Source organism: Mesoplodon bidens (genome assembly GCF_964165515.1).
Source record: "Mesoplodon bidens genome assembly, chromosome: 1".
Taxonomy (NCBI): domain Eukaryota; kingdom Metazoa; phylum Chordata; class Mammalia; order Artiodactyla; family Ziphiidae; genus Mesoplodon; species Mesoplodon bidens.
This window is the reverse complement of record NC_138176.1, coordinates 130,913,795-130,935,819: the sequence shown is the minus strand read 5'-3', so window position 1 is coordinate 130,935,819 and position 22,025 is coordinate 130,913,795. Positions and strand designations below refer to the sequence as shown.

General features: G+C 34.9%; 1 protein-coding gene and 1 pseudogene across 23 annotated transcripts in view; one reads left to right on the top strand and one right to left on the bottom strand.

Moving 5' to 3' along the window:
* Nucleotides 1–22,025, top strand: part of ADGRL3 (adhesion G protein-coupled receptor L3) — a 581,523-nt gene that overhangs the window by 172,310 nt on the left and 387,188 nt on the right. For all 22 annotated transcript variants that reach the window (XM_081254129.1, XM_081254127.1, XM_081254128.1 and 19 more), the window contains one exon: nt 11,166–11,275. In XM_081254129.1, coding sequence (XP_081110255.1) covers nt 11,166–11,275 — 110 coding nt within the window. The remainder of the gene's footprint in view (nt 1–11,165; nt 11,276–22,025) is intronic.
* On the bottom strand, nt 14,947–15,950 carry LOC308618396 (GTP-binding nuclear protein Ran-like; annotated as a pseudogene). Its single transcript has one exon. The product of its transcript is annotated as a GTP-binding nuclear protein Ran-like (transcript).

Genomic DNA, 22,025 nt, shown 5'->3' with positions numbered 1-22,025 from the left:
ACCCTGATACCAAAACCAGACAAAGATACCAAAAAAAAAAAAAGAAAATTACAGGCCAATATCACTGATGAACATAGACACAAAAATCCTCAACAAAATACCAGCAAACCAAATCGAATAATACATTAAAAGGATCATACACCATGATCAAGTGTGATTTATCCCAGGGATGCAGGGATTTTTCAGTATCAATCAGTGTGATGCAGGGATTTTTCAGTATCAATCAGTGTGATACCCCACATCAACAAATTGAAGAATAAAAACAATATGATCATCTCAATAGATGCAGAAAAAGCTTTTGACAAAAATCAACACCTATTTATGATAAAAACTCTCCAGAAAGTGGGCATAGAGAGAATATACCTCAACATAGTAAAGGCCATATACGACAAACCTACAGCTAACATCATACTCAGTGGTGAAAAGCTGAAAGTACTTCCTCTAAGATCAGGAACAAGACAAGGATGTCCACTCTTGCCACTTTTATTCAACATAGTTTTGTTGAATATTTTGTTCAAAAAAATATTTTGTTGAATAAGCTACGCCAGTCAGAGAAGGAAAATAAATAAAAGGAATCCACATTGGAAAAGAAGAAGTTAAACTGTCATTGTATACAGATGACATGACACTGCACATAGAAAATCCTAAAGATGCTACCAGAAAACTACTAGAGCTCATCAATGAATTTGGTAAAGTTGCAGGTTACAAAATTAATACGCAGAAATCTGTTGCATTTCTATACACTAACAATGAAAGATCCAAAAGAAAAATTCAAGAAACACAATCTCATCTAAAAGAATAAAATACCTAGGAATAAACCTACCTAATGTGACAAAAACCTGTCCTCTGAAAACTGTAAGACACTGATGAAAGAAATTAAAGATGACACAAACAGATGGAAAGAGATACCATGTTCTTGGATTGGAAGAATCCATATTGTCAAAATGACTATACTACCCAAGGAAATCTACAGATTCAATGCAATCCCTAACAAATTACCAATGGCATTTTTCACAGAACCAGAACAAAATATCTTAAAATTTGTATGGAGACACAAAAGACCCCGAATAGTCACAGCAATCTTGAGAAACATTTTTAGATTTTAAATACTGATGTGTCATGATGGTAGTACCTTGGGTTTTGCATGAATAGTTATCTTTAAAACATTTTTCTCTTGGAATATAATGCCTTATTCTTATATGATTTAGACACTGATTTGCCATATTTTAGATGCTGTGAATTACTTGAGTATACACAGTGTATGTATTTCTTCATCAGTCATTTGATAAATACTAATATAAATTCATATGACTAATTTTGCTAACAAAGAGACACCCACAAAGTATGTTTTTTATGCCATCATATCTTGTTATTCGAATTATTTTAAATGGAGTTTTATATATGAAGCATTAATAGAGACGTTTCTGAGCATTCGTAGGATTGGCTTTTTTGTACACACTGACTTAAGAGCATAATAAGAATATGTAATTGGATTTTTTAAGGGAGAGCCCTATGAATTACCCTCCTAGTAGAGAAATACAACAATATTTTATTTAAATTATTTTAATTGTACCATATTAGATTACTAGAGCTATGGAACCAACCAATACAATCCTTATATGTCTCTTATGTAAGAATGTTTTAAAACATAGTTATACTTAAGATTCATTTTATATGCTTCATCTATAAATTTGTTGTAACTAAACGGGAGAAAATGGGCTGCTACTTTTTATCTAGGTATGGACGTTAAAACAAACATCACTTTCCTAAATTTAGCAGAAAAGAGGTTGGTTCATTTATTTTATATATAATAAGAACTTACTGAATAGATGATATGTGCATAAACCTAGCAATATCATTTTTATTATATGCTGCAGTACGTTGTGGCAAATAAAGGAACTTCTTTGCCCCAGAGGTGACTTTTTCATTATCGTTCCTAACCAATTTTGTTCTTATACTGTTATGAATCATATTGGAATGAATAAGTTAGCATCAAATAATTCTGTATCTAATTTCTAATCCTGTAATTATGTTTATCTCCCCTGGCAGTCATCATAAGACTTCTTTTTAAGTTAAGCAATACTACTTTAAAATTAGTGCTAATAACCAATAGCATTCAACATATTACATAATATTTATTAAATAAACTTTATCAATAGATGGCAAATATACTTAAGATGGAGCTTTGAATGTGGGTTGAATGAAAATGGCATGTTTTTGTGTTTCCTTTTTTCTTTTGGAATAGTCTATATATAAAGAAATACTCATTTATCTTATTACTCCTTCCACCTTATGTTCAGAGATTGATCTTTCTGATTGCTTCATTCCAGTTTGAACTGAGAGGGCCTGTTTTTGTATTGTTAATTTAAATTCAGAGCTTCCTTGGAATGCCTGATTCACACCACAACTGAATGAATCCTGGGCCAGTTAGATATTTCACAGCTGATCTTTACCTCATCGGATCATCATAGTACTGCTGATAACATATAAGAGTCAATTAGGGCTTCCCTGGTGGAGCAGTGGTTGAGAGTCCACCTGCCGATGCAGAGGACACGGGTTCGTACCCCGGTCCGGGAAGATCCCACATGCCACGGAGCGGCTGGGTCCGTGAGCCAAGGCCACTGAGCCTGCGCGCCCGGAGCCTGTGCTCCGCAACGGGAGAGGCCACAGCAGTGAGAGGCCCGCATACCGCCAAAAAAAAAAAAAAAAAAAGAGTGAATTAAATTAGTTTCCCATAGTGACCATGAGATGTATGACTCACACACTCAGGAGACAATAGGATAGTGGTTTTCAGGTCACTGTTCTGGAGTCCAGTGACTATTATTTGATTACTGAGAGTCTGAAAAGTTATTCAACATCATCATACCTATTCCCTCCTCTGTGAAATTGGTACTAGTAACATTCATCTCAAAATGAAGTGACAAGTAGGATATATGTGAACATGTTTGATAAGTTTAAAACATTAGTATAAATTTCAAATTTATGGTATACTGGATAATGTACTTTGCATACAACTAATTTATTTGACTTTCTTTTTTTAAAAAAACATGAATCTGTTTTTTCCTGTTTCTACTCTCAATCCAAAGCATCTATGTGCTTGTCTGTGTGTCACTTCTTCTATGTTGTAGGTTTCTCTCAAAAGACTCAGTCTATATGGAATGAAGTGTTATTAATCCATCCCAAAGCAAATGACTGATGTTAATAATGATAACAATGTGGATAGTTACAGCAACAAATAGTATACCGTGTGCATTTATGTGATACTTTACAAATTTTTAATGCATTTTTATAAGCACGTCAACTCTGTGAGGTAGTAAAATAACTGACCTCCATGTTATATATGTAAAAATTGAAACTCAAAGAGATTCCTTTGAGAATTCTATCTGGTATTTGTTATTGTCATCTGCTTTTTTTTTTAATCAAATACTTTATTTGAAAATTGTCTATTGTTGGGGTAGAAAAATTTTATTGCATAAATTTTCCGATGAAAAAATATTGAAACTTTTATCAAAAGTTGAAGCCTTAATGCTTTTATAAGATTATGGCAATTTTTTTCTGTGGTTACTAGTAGATTAGGATACATTTGATCATATCATTGTAGTCTTTTCTCATCCTTTACTATGGGTTTTAAGAATATCTTTAATATCAGGGTTACTGAAAATCATTTTTTATATTTAAATTAAAAGTATATATAAAGAAAAATCTGAGTGTAAAGCATATTGGAACATTCAATTATTTTATTTCCCTTTTATCATCAATAGTATTTAGGATGAATTTACTTTTGATGACTTTGATATAATTATAAAATTACTCTTACTGGTGTAAATTGATCAATAATCTTTAATCTAATATTAAGGTTAATTTAATTTTGACTCACAGTGACTGAAATCATAAAAAAGAAAGAAAGACTTTTAAACTCCTGTTTTTGAAATGTAGCTAGTCTTTAAACAATCAGTATTATATCTTATACAAAAATAATATTCCAGATGTTACCTACCTTTTGATTTTTCAGTATCTTAATTTATAAAAAGCATTTGGTATAGAAATCATAATAGAATATAAATTATTTTGAAAAGTAAATGCTGTAAAGAATTGTTTTCTACAGAACAATGATGACAATGACTGCAGTATATTATTTGTGTAGAATGTGTTGGTTTATATACCTCTTCACATACACTATCTCATCAGGTAGAAGGCTTTCTTGATTTTTCTTTGGTTAACATTAAGTAAGATATTTGGGACTCATCACAGTGTCTAATGTTCATAACAAATGTCGCTTATTTCAGTTTTTTTACATATACATAAATAATTAGTATTTTTGTAAATTAAATAGTATATAATATGCAAATGATCAGTTCACATGTGTAGATAACTAGATGGATGGATGGATGTGTCTAATGTCCATATTATATTTTAATATCTGATCTATACATATATAACCATGTGAAATTCTTTTGATTCAAGACAATTTTCTGTGAAACAAACACTTCCATAATTGTAAATTTTAACCTTTATGCCCTACTCAAAAATGACTAGTAATTTGGTTTGTTGATATCAAACATTGATTGTTTAAATAATAAAAGATTTGTAATTGTCCATTTACATCTGAAAATTATAAGAATACACACAGATTGTAAATTAATTTTATTATTATAAGAGCTGTAGTAATTAGAAAAAAAGGATGATAGTAGGCAGTAAATCAACAGTAGACCAAGAGAAAAAAACATAATATATATAATATGTATATATATATATTTATTTTAAACATTATAATTTAATTATTTGAGATCAGCAATAATATTATATTTACAGAATATTTAAATATCATCAAATTTTATCATGTATACTTTCATTTTTCATTATTTCTACTTTGACTACATTTCTGATAATAGCTGATTGTTTCTGTAACAATTATGGATATAACTGAGTTTATACAGCTGCTCATTGTATAAAATCCTGAGACAGATTTATGAGTTTATTTTTTCAAGGCGTGTTGTGAAAACTGTATTGCTTTAACTGCAAAAACATGTCTTTTAACTTGAGACAGCTTCCTCTAAAGGGTTTTTCTATGTAACAGGAAAGTACCGCTATTTTTAAAAAGTGTCAGCACTAAAATATTTGCACTACCTATTTGTAATGCATGTTGAGGACAGCCACATTTACATTAATGTTATTATACAATTGTCTGATAATCATCTTTAGACACTAAATCTACACAAGAGAACTTTAGAACATGTTAACCCTCAGGATTAGTTGTTATGGTAAACTGACTGAGGAGAATGGAATATTGGCTTTTATTAATCTTTCACTGGTAACACGAAATGTATTTTTCAGTTTAAGACATTTACTAATGAATCAATTTTAATTTAGGGACTAAATAAAATCCTCAGTAAGGCTGGCAAATGATAGCCTTGAGTAAACTCAAAAAATTTTCACTCTAAATCAAAATGAGTTCTGCCCTAAATGCTCTTTATCCAACTAGTAGCCTAGCAAGGATTCAGACGTATTGGTCATATGAAAAAAGGAAGCATCTTTTTAAGAAAGGAAGGAAAGAAAGAACGGAAGGAAAGAAGGAAGGAAGGAAGAGAGGGAGGGAGAGGAAGGGAGGAAGGAAGGAAGGAAGGGAGGAACTCTATTGGGTCTAGAAAGTTTCGGAGTAAAATTTACTGTAATGAGGCCACTCTGACCTTGAGTGTCTTTTTCAGAGTAGGAATCAATTTCATTATATGTATATTTATTTACCCATGAGTGAATCAGCTAACCCAGATCTGTTTAGCCCAATTGCCAAAAAATATGCTTAGTTTGTGTTTCTGTTTCAATACTGATGTCTGATTATTCTCTTTGGAGGTTTAAAGTTATTTTAAAGTATAGGATATTGGCATTTGTGAATAGAAATCTGTAAGGTTAGTGTCGTTATTTGGCTGTACATGAGGAACAGGAGTCCATTCTTTATTTTCTTCTTTTTTTTTTTTACATCTTTATTGGACTATAATTTCTTTACAATGGTGTGTTAGTTTCTGCTTTATAACAAAGTGAATCAGTTATACATATACACATGTCCCCATATCTCTTTCCTCTTGCATCTCCCTCCCTCCCACCTTCCCTATACCACCACTCTAGGTGGTCACAAAGCACCGAGTTGATCTCCCTGTGTTGATCTTCCTTTGGAAGAGTTTGAGAAGGATAGGTGTTAGCTCTTCTCTAAATGTTTGATAGAATTCACCTATGAAGCCATCTGGGCTTTTGTTTGTTGGAAGATTTTTAATCACAGTTTCAATTTCAGTGCTTGTGCTAGGTCTGTTCATATTTTCTATTTCTTCCTGATTCAGTCTTGGCAGGTTGTGCATTTCTAAGAATTTGTCCATTTCTTCCAGGTTGTCCATTTTATTGGCATAGAGTTGCTTGTAGTAATCTATCATGATCTTTTGTATTTCTGCAGCGTCAGTTGTTACTTCTCCTTTTTCATTTTTACATCTATTGATTTGAGTTTTCTCCCTTTTTTTCTTGATGAGTCTGGCTAATGGTTTATCAAATTTGTTTATCTTCTCAAAGAGCCAGCTTTTATTTGTATTGATCTTTGCTATCGTTTCCTTCATTTCTTTTTCATTTATGTCTGATCTGATCTTTATGATTTCTTTCCTTCTGCTAACTTTGGGGGTTTTTTTTGTTGTTGTTGTTCTTCTTTCTCTAATTGCTTTAGGTGCAAGGTTAGGTTGTTTATTCCAGATGTTTCCTGTTTCTTAAGGTAGGGTTGTATTGCTATAAACTTCCCTCTTAAAACTGCTTTTGCTGCATCCCATAGGTTTTGGGTCATCCTGTCTCCATTGTCGTTTGTTTCTAGGTATTTTTTGATTTCCTCTTTGATTTCTTCAGTGATCACTTTGTTATTAAGTAGTGTATTGTTTAGCCTCCATGTGTTTGTATTTTTTACAGATCTTTTCCTGTAATTGATATCTAGTCTCATAGCATGTGGTCGGAAAAGATACTTGATACAATTTCAATTTTCTTAAATTTACCAAGGCTTGATTTGTGACCCAAGATATGATCTATCCTGGAGAATGTTCCATGAGCACTTGAGAAAAATGTGTATTCTGTTGTTTTTGGGTGGAATGTCCTATAAATATCAATTAAGTCTATCTTGTTTAATGTATCATTTAAAGCTTGTGTTTCCTTATTTATTTTCATTTTGGATGATCTGTCCATTGGTGAAAGTGGGGTGTTAAAGTCCCCTACTATGATTGTGTTACTGTCAATTTCTCCTTTTATGGCTGTTAGTATTTGCCTTATGTATTGAGGTGCTCCTATGTTGGGTGCATAAATATTTACAATTGTTATATCTTCTTCTTGGATCGATCCCTTGATCATTATGCAGTGTCCTTCTTTGTCTCTTCTAGTAGTCTTTATTTTAAAGTCTATTTTGTCTGATATGAGAATTGCTACTCCAGCTTTCTTTTGGTTTCCATTTGCATGGAATATCTTTTCCCATCCCCTTACTTTCAATCTGTATGTGTCTCTTGGTCTGAAGTGGGTCTCTTGTAGACAGCATATATATGGGTCTTGTTTTTGTATCCATTCAGCCAATCTGTGTCTTTTGTTGGGAGCATTTAGTCCATTTACATTTAAGGTAATTATCGATATGTATGTTCCTATTCCCATTTTCTTAATTGTTTTGGGTTCGTTTTTGTAGGTCTTTTCCTTCTGTTGTGTTTCTTGCCTAGAGAAGTTCCTTTAGCATTTGTTGTAAAGCTGGTTTGGTGGTGCTGAACTCTCTCAGCTTTTGCTTGTCTGTAAAGCTTTTAATTTCTTCATCAAATCTGAATGAGACCGTTGCTGGGTAGAGTAATCTTGGTTGTAGGTTTTTCTCCTTCATCACTTTAAATCTGTTCTGCCAGTCCCTTCTGGCTTGCAGAGTTTCTGCTGAACGATCAACTGTTAACCTTATGGGGATTCCCTTGTGTGTTATTTTTCCCTTGCTGCTTTTAATATGTTTTCTTTGTATTTAATTTTTGACAGTTTCATTAACATGTGTCTTGGCGTGTTTCTCCTTGGATTTACCCTGTATGGGACTCTGTGCTTCCTGGACTTGATTAACTATTTCCTTTCCCATACTAAGGAAGTTTTCAACTATAATCTCTTCAAATATTTTCTCAGTCCCTTTCTTTTTCTCTTCATCTTCTGAAACCCATATGATTTGAATGTTGGTACGTTTAATGTTGTCCCAGAGGTCTCTGATATTGGTCTCAGTTCTTTTCATTCTTTTTTCTTTGTTCTGCTCTGCAGTAGTTATTTCCACTCTTTTATCTTCCAGGTCACTTATCCGTTCTTCTGCCTCAGTTATTCTGCTATTGATCCCTTCTAGAGTATTTTTCATTTCATTTATTGTGTTGTTTGTCATTTCTTGTTTCATCTTTAGTTCTTCTAGGTCCTTGTTAACTGTTTCTTGCATTTTCTCTATTCTATTTCTAAGATTTTGGATCATCTTTATTATCATTATTCTGAATTCTTTTTGAGGTAGACTGCCTATTTCCTCTTCATTTGTTAGGTCTGGTGGGTTTTTATCTTGCTCCTTCATCTGCTGTGTGGTTTTCTGTCTTCTCATTTTGCTTATCTTACTGTGTTTGGGATCTCCTTTTTACAGGCTGCAGGTTCATAGTTCCCGTTGTTTTTGGTGTCTGTCCCCAGTGGCTAAAGTTGTTTCAGTGGGTTGTGTAGGCTTCCTGGTGGAGGGGACTAGTGCCTGTGTTCTGGTGGATGAGGCTGGATCTTGTCTTTCTGCTGGGCAGGTCCACATCTGGTTGTGTGTTTTGGGGTGTCTGTGGACTTATTATGATTTAGGCAGCCTCTCTGCTAATGGGTGGGGTTGTGTTCCTGTCTTGCTAGTTGTTTGTCATAGGGTGTCCAGCACTGTAGCTTGCTGATTGTTGAGTGAAGCTGCGTGTTGGTGTTGAGATGGAGATCCCTGGGAGATTTTTGCCATTTGATATTACATGGAGATGGGAAGTCTCTTGTGGACCAGTGTCCTGAAGTTGGCTCTCTCACCTCAGAGGCACAGCACTGACTCCTGGCTGCAGCACCAAGAGCCTTTTTTCCACACGGCTCAGAATAAAAGGGAGAAAAAGAAAGAAAGAAAGAAAGAAAGAAAGAAAGAAAGAAAGAAAGAAAGAAAGAAAGAAAGAAAGAGGACAAAAGAAAAAAAAATAAAGTTATTAAAATTAAAAATAATTATTAAGAAAAAAATTACAAAAATAGAACCCAGACGGATAGAACCCTAGGACAAATGGTGAAAGCAAAGCTATACAGACAAAATCTCACACAGAAGCATACACATACACACTCACAAAAAGAGGAAATGGTTTCAAAATAATAAATCTTGCTTTCAAAGTCCACCTCCTCAATTTGGGATGATTCGTTGTCTATTCAGGTATTCCACAGATGCAGGGTACATCAAGTTGATTGTGTAGCTTTAATCGGCTGCTCCTGAGCTGCTGGGAGAGATTTCTCTTTCTCTTCTTTGTTTGCACAGCTCCCAGGGCTCAGCTTTGTATTTGGCCCCGCCTCTGCGTGTAGGTCGCCGGAGGGTGTCTGTTCTTAACTCAGACAGGACAGGGTTAAAGGAGTCGCTGATTCGGGGGCTCTGGCTCACTCAGGCCCGGGGGAGGGAGGGGCACGTTGCGGGGTGAGCGTGCGGCGGGAGAGGCCGGCATGACGTTGCACCAGCGTGAGGCGCGCCGTGCATTGTTCCGGGGAACTTGTTCCTGGATCTCGGGACCCTGGCAGTGGCGGGCTGCACAGGCTCTCCTGAAGGGAGGTGTGGATAGTGACCTGTGCTCGCACACAGGCTTCTTGGTGGCGGCAGCAGCAGCCTTAATGTCTCATTCCCGTCTCTGGGGTCCGCGCTGACAGCCGCGGCTCGTGCCCGTCTCTGGAGCTCCTTTAAGCAGCTCTCTTAATCCCCTCTCCTTGCGCACCAGGAAACAAAGAGGGAAGAAAAAGTCTCTTGCCTCTTCGGCAGGTCCAGACTTTTCCCCGGACTCCCTCCCGGCTACCCGTGGTGCATTAACCCCTTCTGGCTGTGTTCACGCCGCCAACCCCTGTCCTCTCCCTGCGCTCCGACCGAAGCCCGAGCCTCAGCTCCCAGACCCGCCCGCCACGGCGGGTGAGCAGACAAGCCTCTCGGGCTGGTGAGTGCCGGTTGGCACCGATCCTCTGTGCGGGAATCTTTCGTCTTTGCCCTCCGCACCCCTGTTGCTGTGCTCTCCTCCGCCGCTCCGAAGCTTCCCCCCCGTGCCACCCACAGTCTCTGCCCGCGAAGGGGCTTCCTAGTGTGTAGAAACCTTTCCTCCTCACGGCTCCCTCCCACTGGTGCACGTACCGTCCCTATTCTTTGTCTCTGTTGTTTCTTTTTTCTTTTGCCCTACCCAGGTACGTGGGGAGTTTCTTGCCTTTTGGGAGGTCTGAGGTCTTCTGCCAGCCTTCAGTAGGTGTTCTGTAGGAGTTGTTCCTCGTGTAGATGTATTTCTGGTGTATCTGTGGGGAGCAAGGTGATTTCCGCGTCTTACTCTTCCGCCATCTTCCCCCGACTCCCATTCTTAAAAATGGTTTTACTTATGGGATTAGTTTATTATTATATTAATTTATATAAATTAAATTTTTAGATATATTTTAATATTTTTACTGTTTTTATTTTTTAGGTTTGGCTAAAAGCATTTCAACACCATATGTTCATTGCCTATAAAGTAAATAATATGATAATCAGTGAATTTATTTTACTACTGCCTAGTTAAAGCTCTGTGGTTCTATTTTCTTAATTATTTTTTTATAAGAGAGTGAGTTTTTCCTACCAAATCGTCCTGTCTTCACATTGGGAATATCCTATGGTCCAGTTAATGTTGCTTAAGCAGTATTTAACTGCTACCTCAAAATCATGCTGTGTTCAATCAAATATTAAATCAGTTAATATGAATAAACTGAATGAATTTTTTAATGTCTAGGTTTTTTTTAGGTATACTATAGGTATTTCCTTAACAAGTCTGAAACCCTAAATTGACCAAAACCTTATTTAAATCGTGTAATTAGGAACTAAAATAAAATTGGTATTGGTGTTAATAATGATTTAACTATGTAGAAACTTATTATTATTTTCTTTTCTTCTCTTTTGACTTCAGGTGCAATAACAGAACCCAGTGTGCAGTGGTGGCAGGTCCCGATGTTTTTCCAGACCCATGTCCGGGAACCTATAAATACCTTGAAGTGCAGTATGAATGTGTCCCTTACAGTAAGTATATTCCTGTACTTTTCTTGTAATAAGGAAAGCTATTACGCTTTGTTTTGCATGCATTGACAACATAGTCTCTATGAAAACATAAAAATAATCACATAAATTATATTAAAAAACTGGCTAATTTTAATTTTTCAGGGTCTTACATTCTCCCCACCCTTGGAAGAATTAGGTGTTGCCTGCATGATCCTGCAGCATTTAATTTTGACTATATATTTCTGTATATCAGTATCTATTCTAAAACCCTTTTCTTAATGCAAGAATATAAAATATTTAGAAAAAGGATGAAAGAGTGGTATGTCAGTACTATATCCCTCCAGGTCCAAGCAAACAGAAATGAAAGTGAATAATATACTTGTATATATAGTAGTATAGAAAATGATAAATCTAGAATTTGATAGGAGCAATTATATCTAAGCTTCCTGTGCTGCCAAGATATTGAGAAGTAGAAATATATTCACCCAGAGGGAGCAGATTGGAAAGAAAATACAAGGATTACATGGACTAAAACACTCTTCAGCGAATGTATCTTTTACAGTCTCAAGAACTGCGTCTTTGTAACCTTTATGTCAGAAATGATATATACCAACAACTTTTCTTTTTTCTTCAGGAATAATGAAAAATCAAACAATCAAAAATGACCCATTTTTTTTTGCCTTTTTTATCCAAAGGTAGAATCATCATCTCAAAAGAAATATTTTTGATCTGACTAGTTAATTATTCATGGGATACCTTAGTGAAGATCACTCAGGAAATCCTGTATTCTCGTATTACATATGCAGCTCATCCCAGTGGTAGAAAACTCCTGGGATCATAAACAAATCCCAGGTTCCAACGTCCCTTGACATCTCAGAAAAAACAAAGCATCTGGGGGTCAGCAAGTTTACTGTGTCAAGAGGTAGTTTTGCCTCCTTGATGTTTATTTAAAAAGCAGCACATTGCTCATGAGCTGTAAGTGTGTGTACTCCAATAACAATAGAGAAATTTGGCCAGCAAGAAATGAATTGAAATTTAAAAGTAATAATGAAAGCAATTAAGAGAAAATTTCATTGTTCCTTTATTTGCAGTGTGAGTGAATAGAGAAAGTTTATCTAGGGAAGTTTTATAAGCTTACTTTTTTTGATGTGAAAAAGAATAAGTGTGTAGGTTTTATTGAAATCTCAATTGTGGTTATGCTTCTTATATTGTTATCTCCAGGAACCTCTCTATAAAAATATAAAGGTAAATGACCATTTATTGTTCATTAGTGATACTTTAAAGAAATAAAATTTGTAGTCCACTTTAGAACTGTGACATTTATACTTAGGTTGCCTAATAAGATCCTTGTGAAATATGTAGAATAGCTATTTCCAAAGGCATTTAAAAAAATATTAAATATGGTATGCCTCATCTTTAAAGACAGTTTTAAGAAACTTACAATCATATTATTGCAACATGAAAGCTGAAGTTTTGTCAAATATTTTTTTCACAATTTTTAAAATTTAAAGAATTTCACAGCTGTTTCTTCAGTTTTCTGTATTTCTTCAGAATTCCTTTAAGGATAACTACTCCAAATGCCTCTGCCAAACTCATTCTGAAAAATCATCTTCTTAAATAATTTCAATATAGATAAGAACTTGCTCATACACTTTTGTATGAAAGGATTGTGGTTTACCACAGATTTCCTCTCTCATAAATTTTTAGAGGGGCAGTTTGATTCCTGAATATCCTATATTTTCAGGTTTCTCGTAATCCTAAAATGTACTGATTGCCTTAGAAGTATGTTCATATTATATTAAAATATTTAACTGATTGTTTCATTAAATAAGAATTATAAACACAGGTGCAACCACTTTCCAGTTTATACACAGTTTAATTTATATGATATAGTATAATTGCATTTGTTTAAATTATCTTCAGTATGTTTCAGTTAAAAGTGTGATGCGTACCTGGAAACTCATTTAGAAAATTTAATATGAACTTAAAAGAAAATAATCCAAAAGAAAGTAAAAACCATAAAATAAACTATAGTGACTCATTTGAAAGGTAGGCTGGTTTAGTAGAAAAATGGCCAGATATCAGGAATCCTGGTTACTTAACAAAAATTCTGGATCCTTTAGTCCCAGGTAAGCTATTAAAATTTTCTGGATCTCACCTTATGGACTTTCCCTCATCTATAGTACAGTAGTCCCCTGTTATCTGTGATTTCACTTTCCTTGGTTTCAGTTATCCATGGTCAACCTCAGTCTGAAAATATTAAATGGAACTTTCCAGAAATAATTAATAAGTTTTAAATCATGTGCCATTCTGAGTAGCATGATGAAATATGCCATCCTACTCGAGACATGAATCATCCCCCTGTTTAGTGTATCCACTCTATATGCTACCCACTTATTAGTCAGTTATCTGTAACAATTCAGCTGTCACAGTGCTTGTGTTCAAGTAACCCAAATTTTAATGGCCCAAAACGCAAGAGGAGTCATGCTGGAAATTTGGATATTTGGATATTTTCTTACTGTGCCTAATTTATAAATTAAACTTTATCATAGATATGTATGTATAGGAAGAAAAACAGTATATACAGGGTTTGGTGCTATCTGCAGTTTCAGGAATCCACTGTGGGTCTTAGAATGTATTCCCTGTGGATAAGGGGTGGACTACTACAAGTTCTGATTTAGTTAATAATAAGCTCTTTTTCTTTTGTCCAGCATAAAAAAAACACTGATTTTTCCATTGCTGAAAATATTCACTTATTAAAATAGCTTTCATTTATTAACATTTACTACCTGGCTTATATGTTTACATACATTATTTTATTTAATTCTCACACTCTCCTCCCTGTTAGGTATGAGTGTCAACACTTTACTGAAGAGGAAACATACTCAATAGGATACGTAAAATGTTTCATGTAAAATGTAGAATAGCTAGGAAATGGCAGAGCCAAGAGTTGAGTTTGTCTTTTTTTACTAAAAGAAAAAAGTACTATCTTTCAGCATTTAAAATGAACAAAAGCCTCTAAATATTTAATTATAAATAACTACATTTTGCAACTAATATTCAACTGAGTGCATATTTTAATATGTTCACACTTTGGATCCTATTATGTAAATAAATAATTACATATTTTAAAACTCATGCTGAAATTAACCCATATGTTAAATTTTAAAAATATCACAGAATGTCAAGATATAAATTGATTCCTAATGCCTCAGTACCTTTTCCAGTTTCCAATACATAGGAGACATTCAATAAAGGTATATTGAATGATTGAAAGAAAAAAAAGGAAATATGGTCAAAATTTAATCCTCTAAAATCATTATGTTCATTGAGAAAATGATAAACAAAAGAAACTCTTGTCTACACACAAGACCTTATTAATTCAAAGGGAAGATCTATGGTAAAAAATACAGATTATATGAATTTTAGTTTTTCCAAATTGTTTGATGTTGTAATTGTATTCCTCAAGAATGCTAGAATGCTCCTAGCAACCAATTTGTTTTTCATATTATTCTGTGTGCCTCCATATAATGTATCAAGTATTGTCCCTTTATAAGAGGAATGTCAGTTATCTAAATTCTCTTTTTTAGAATTATACTTATAACAAGAACAATAAAATTCTTCATTTCTTTCTCCTTTTTCTTCCCACCAAAGTTTCTTTCTTTTTTTTTCTTTTCTTTTTTTTTTATATATTTGAAATACAATTTTATTCTGATTCTAAACAAAAAGGAATGTGAATGACAGTAACAAACAAGATTCCACCACTGAATATTGTGATGTGACTGTAGCAGTCTTATATTTGGAACTCAAGGAGGAAACAACTGTGTTCCAAAACACCTAAATATGCAGGTCCAAAAAAATGAAGGTTTTTTTTTTTTTTTAACTGCTGCATTCACTCCGAAACCCACTCATCTCCTTCAGCATCCCAAAGATTAAGCACATGTTCTGCTTAGCTATATAATAAAGTGGCAAACACTCTGCACCACTGATATAACAGGGCAGTTGCCTATAAAACTAGACTTCTGACGCTGGGCTCCAGCTTCACTTTCTCACAGGTCATCATATTCATCCGGGAGGGCAGTTGTCTGAGCAACCTCTAGATCGTGCTCTTACTGCGCTGCCAACTCTGGGCCCATGATCACCTCTGGCAGGGCGAGAGCAGGCATGGCAATGAACTCCAAGTTAAGGTCTCACATCAGTTTTCTAGCAAGCCAGAGGAAGAGCTTTTCAAAGTTGTAGTTACTTTTGGCAGAAATGTCATAGTACTGAAGATTCTTCTTTCGGTGGAAGACAATTGACTTTGACTTAACCTTTCCCTCCTTAATATCCACTTTGTTGCCACACAACACGATGGGGATGTTCTCACACACTGGTACCAGATCTGTATGCCAGTTAGGCACGTTCTTGTAAGTAACTCTCGATGTTACATCAAACATTATAATGGCACCCTGAGCTTGGATATAATAGCCATCTCTCAGTCCACCAAGTTTCTCCTGACCAGCTGTATCCCATACATTGAACTTAATAGGTCCTCTGTTGGTATGGAACACAAGGGGATGGACCTCAACACCCAAGGTAGCTACATACTTCTACTCAAATTCACCAGTCAGATGACGTTTCACGAATGTAGTTTTACCAGTACCACCATCCCCAATGTAAGTTTGAAATGAAGTTGGGGTTCTCCTTGGGCAGCCATCGTGATGTTAATGCAGGCGGGGGCTGCGAGGGTGCACCATGGCGACAGCATCTGGGGCGCTGCTCCTCCCCGTCCCCCAGGGCCCGGCTCACGCCTGCTCCAAGCACAGACCGGACGGAGTGGAGTCCTGCTCGGCGCGGAGGCCCGCTTGGCGCAGAGGCCAGGGCCAGGGGCCAGTTTCTTTCTTAAATAGTTTCTACTTGACAGTATCTTGAACCTAACATATAAATCATAAAACTTTTGCAAGTGAATCAGTAATTACTTAATAGTTAATTTAAACTTCTGTTGTATGTCCCATATATGAAATATTCATAAAAATTGCTATTATAAGTTTGGAAAACAGGAATCGTAGGTGGACTATATACTTTCTTAGAAGTTATCACCCTAAATTCTCTCCTATTCTTGTCTAGCTGCTTCATATGTTTATGGAACTTATTCTCAACTAGATTATATCATTTGCTTTCAAGACCTCCCTCTTTTATCTTCCTTTCATCACACAACGTCTGTTGCCGACCAGGCACTATGCTAAACACTAGGTAGAATGCTAGGATAAAAATTCTGCCATAGAGGAATTTAGCCAAATGAGGCTCAAGGCCCCCAAAGTTACTCTTCCTAGTTCAGCAAAGCAACTGAGCACTTCATGTTAGCAGTGCACCTAGAAGACATGCTCATCCCATAGCAGCTGATGTTTGTAGGTGGTGTGTGGGGGTGTATATCTTCAGGGAAGGTTTTCTAGAGGAGATGACTCTTGAGCTGAATCTTAAAGAATGAATAGACTTTAATGAGAAGGGCAATCATTTTTGGCAGATGGGACAATGTAAGATAAGTAACTGTTATCGTGAAGATAAAACCAAAATAGTTTGGTGTTTGCATGAAAAACAAAACACGAGTGACAGGAGATGAACCCATAGATGGGCAGGGTAGAAATCATGACTTACGTGTATGCTGGGATTCTTCTGAGCCCTAATACCCATCACAGTGTGGAGCATAAAGATAATAAATTATTTTTAATGTAATTAACTAATATATTAATAAGAAATACTTGTTTGCAAATCTGCAAAAACCAATTTTGACTAATTTAAGTTGAAAAATGAAGCCATTTGTGGCGGGAGGGAGGGTGGGAAATACAAAGTAATAGTTCAAGAATCAAAAGAAGAAAGGTGAAAAACAGGTCTGAAAAAATAAGATCCAGTGATCTAGAGAGCAAGAGTTAGTGGACAGTCTCTTAAGTACTCTGCGTTTGGATGAATCAGTTACAAAAATGGTCCATCTGATCTAAGTCCTGTAATGATCTAGGCTAGGACATCAGGACTGCATGAAAATTCAGTTGTTTCCAAGGAATGAGAATGGGGCTGGCAAAGAGCCTATATATAATTAGAAAGAATCAGATCCCTCAGTAGACTTTTGAGCAAGGGCTGCGGGTTAGTGGTCCTGGACCAGATTCAGCCTGAAGAGGGTTTCCTTAGGTCTCCCAAATCCCTAAAACTCAGATTTAACCTGAAGTCTGGAGAAACACTGGACCTGTATTCCCTTGGGCAACAATAGACTAGAGCTGAGTAGGTGCTGCACCTTTTTTATAGGGTCTGTTCTTTGATATTTCCTGTAATTTCCATTACTTATTTTATTGTACCTGGTTCATTATACTCTTTTAAAATATCTCCTGGCTTCTGAATATACTTAAATTTGCAACTCTTGTTCTAGAGTTTGTATCTAATCAATGCTAATAGGTGTAAAGGCACTCTAAATAGTTACTATATTTTTTTTTATTTTCAAAATATATAGTATTAAGTTCTTGCACCAACAATAATTCTACCAATAGAAGTTTATCAGTACATATTATGGGTTAATAAGTGTGTTAAGTGCTGGGTAAAAGTAGAGTTCGGCCTTATGGATCTGGTGGTCCCATGGACAAGGCAAATAATAAACACATGAACCAATACATATAATCATAAATGATAAAATGCAAGAAGAAAATAAACACAGTTGTACAATAGAAAACAATAAAAAGGCTAACTTATATAGGGGTGATAAAAGACTGCTCTCAAGAGAGGGTATTTGAAATCTGAAGAATGAGAATGAGACAGTCAGGCAAAGAGCCTGGGAAAGAGCTTTCAAAGCAGAGAGATCATTAGCTCCAAAAAGCATGAGGTTGGGAAGAGGTTGGCCTGTCCTAATACCTGATGGAAAGTCAGTGTGATTGCAGTCAACATGGGGGAGAGTGACTTGGAGACATACCAACCAGTAATTAGTACTATCAATACCATTAATAATGAAGCAGCAATTTCTTTCAAGTTTCTAGGATTTATTAAGAATCAAAATATGTTTGCAGAATGAACCTTAATAAAGTGATATTTCCTTTAAAATATATATTTTTGAAAATATTACATTCTACAATAACATAAAGGTAAACTTATATCAAATAAACCAAATATCAAATGGCATCAACAGCTAGAAAGAATAAATAGATATATTTATAGTTGATTAATAATATGTAAGTGTACACATGATGCTAATTGTAAGGAAACAAGATGAATTGAGAGTATTAAAAAATTAATTGGATTGGCAAAGTTAGGAAAATATTTGATTTCGAAGTAAAATATTATTAAAGACATAAATAAAGTTGGGGGAATAGTTTACCCATGCTCACTTGCTTTATTTGAAATAGTGAGATTATAGAACTAATGCACTTAAACTTAATTCAAATAAATGTTTATAAGATCCTCAAATTGAATAGCATAAATGTGAGGTTTAAAGAGACATGGAATATAACATTTTGTTTTTAAAATATACTGCATATGTATGGGAAGAGAAGTAGTGAAAACGTGAAGGTGAGGTGTTTTTTTTTTTTTCCCGAAGTGTTTATTGCTAAAAAGATTTATAGCAAGCTTGATGTATGAGATCTAAAGAGTTAATTTTCCAGATAAAATTTTTCTAAATTCTTGTAAAATTAACTGAAGTACTATGAAAGAGCATTGTTAATTTTCTTGTATTCTAATCACTAATCTTATGAAACTAGAAAAGAAGGAATCAATTTGCTTGGAAAGTACTTCATTCAAATTTTTCAATTTTAACATAATAGTACTTTGTTAAAATGATTAGTTAGTAAAGGGAAAAATCTACATAAACTTTAATGTTTTTGTTTTATTTTTGAGGAATTTCTCAAATGGTAGGAGATCACAATTCCTGTGAATGTTGTCAAATTTTTAAATTGCTTAAAATTTTTCAAAATCCTGCTATAAAACCCAAATTCTTTTACACAATTAAATACTTACATGGTAGATTCAATAATGGTCCCTCAAAGAAATCCATAATATGTTATTATAAATGGCAAAGAGACTGCAGATTTGATTGAATTAAGGATCTTGAGTTGGGGAGATTATCCTGGGTTATCCATGGAGACCCAATCTAATCATAAATATCCTTATAAAAAGGAGGCAAGAGGTTAATGTTCGAAACAGGAGCTATGACAACAGAAGCAGAGATTAGAGTGATGAACATTGAAGATGGAGGAAGGAGCCACTAGCCAAGGATTGCAGGTATCCTCTAAGAAGCTGGAAAGAGCAAGGACATAAATGTTCCCTAGATCATCCAGAATGAGCACAACTCTGCTGACCTCTTAATTTTAGCCCTTAAGACCCATTTTGAACTTCTGACAATTTGTATTGTTTAAAACCACTAAGTTTGTGGTAATTTGTTATAGCAGCAGTAGAATACTAATACAACCTGCTATAATATTTTTTTCTGAAATGATTAATATAGTTTAAAAATTCATTTTTTTTACTTAGGACATGGAGCAGTAAAAACATAGTTTTGTTTTCTAAATAAAGATTATGGTGTATTTCTGTAACAATATTTTTAAAATGTAAACATAGAAACCTTCCCTGTCATGGACTGCCTCGATGTGGGATGCACAGCATGTTGTTATAGACAAAAATCATTTTAATTCTATAAATATACAAAACCCAAGGCAAACTGAAGTCAAGTTAGTGTTTAGTAAAATCAGTTTTACTGTATTACACCTATCTACTATTTATATGAGGCAGCAGAAATAGTGAATGGATAAATAAGTGGTTGATTATAAATATATGAGCTAGATAGACAGGATGAATAAGTGTAGTGAATTTCTGTTTAAATTTTCTTATACTTTAAACAAACAGGAAATTTTCACAATAACTAACTTGTAATACTTGAATTAAATCCATATTTATGGACTTCCAATTCTACTCTATATGTACTAATTTAATTTAGTTTTATCAGCCTTTAATGAAAATGTACTTGTTTTTTAAAACATTGTACAATGTCTACATGCCCCCATAGTATAAATATGACTGTTTTCTAACTTCCAGGAAACCATAATCTTCTCATTATTCTTTAATCCTTAGAGTAATCATATCAACATAGAATCAGACAGGGAAGGAACTAATATTGATTACTTTTTGTTTTGTTTTTTAAATTTTTAACATCTTTATTAGAGTATAATTGCTTTACAATGGTGTGTCAGTTTCTGCTTTATAACAAAGTGAATCAGTTATACATATACATATGTCCCCATGTCTCTTCTCTCTAGATTCTCCCTCCCTCCCGCCCTCCCTATCCCACCCATCTAGGTGGTCACAAAGCACCGAGCTGATCTCCCTGTGCTATGCAGCTGCTTCCCACTAGCTATCTATTTTACGTTTGGTAGTGTATATATGTCCATGCCACTCTGTCACTTTGTCCGAGCTTACCCTTCCCCCTCCCCGTATCCTCAAGTCCATTTTCTAGTAGGTCTGCATCTTTATTCCCGTCTTGCTCCTAGGTTCTTCTGACCATTTTCTTTCTTTTTTTTTTTTTTTCGATTCCATATATATGTGTTAGCATACGGTATTTGTTTTTCTCTTTCTGACTTACTTCACTCTGTATAACAGTCTCTAGGCCTATCCACCTCACTACAAATAACTCAGTTTCATTCCTTTTAATGGCTGAGTAATATTCCATTGTATATATGTGCCACATCTTCTTTATCCATTCATCTGTTGATTGACACTTAGTTTGCTTCAGTGTCCTGGCTATTGTAAATAGAGCTGCAATGAACGTTTTGGTACATGTCTGTTTTTGAATTATGGTTTTCTCAGGGTATATGCCCAGTAGTGGGATTGCTGGGTCGTTTTGTAGTTCTATTTTTAGTTGTTTAAGGAACTTCCATACTATTCTCCATAGTGGCTGTATCAATTTACATTCCCACCAACAGTGCAAGAGGGTTCCCTTTGCTCCGCACCCTCTCCAGCATTTATTGTTTGTAGATTTTTTGATGATGGCCATTCTGACTGGTGAGTGGTTTTACCTCATTGTAGTTTTGATTTGCATTTCTCTAGTGATTAATGATGTTGAGCATTCTTTCATGTGTTTGTTGGCAATCTGTATATCTTCTTTGGAGAAATGTCTATTTAGGTCTTCTGCCCATTTTTGGATTGGGTTGTTTGTTTTTTTGATATTGAGCTGCATGAGTTGCTTGTATGTTTTGGAGATTGATCCTTTGTCAGTTGCTTCATTTGCAAATATTTTCTCCCATTCTGAGGGTTGTCTTTTCATCTTGTTTATGGTTTCCTTTGCTGTGCAAAAGCTTTTAAGTTTCATTAGGTCCCATTTATTTATTTTTGTTTTTATTTCCATTTCTCTAGGAGGTGGGTCAAAAAGGATCTTGCTGTGATTTATGTCATAGAGTGTTCTGCCTGTTTTCCTCTAAGAGTTTGATGGTGTCTGGCCTTACAGCTTAGTTTTTATTAATATATTTTATAAATATATTTACTCCCCTCTGTGCTGCTTTCTACTTCAATTAAAACAGAAACCAATGCAGAATAGAATAGTAAGTGATATGGAGACAAAAGAAGTGACTGTTTTCAGGTATTCTTCATGGCAATGATATATTTCTAATTATTACTTAGGCAGGTGGCAGGTCCTATCACATTTTCCCTATTTTTGCCTTATCAGTTCTCTCAAGCACAAGAGCATAACATAGTGGTTAAGAGTAAGAGCCTTAGAATTTATGTTCTGTTTTTGCTAATTAATAGCTGTTTTCTTGTGAAGTTGTCTTAC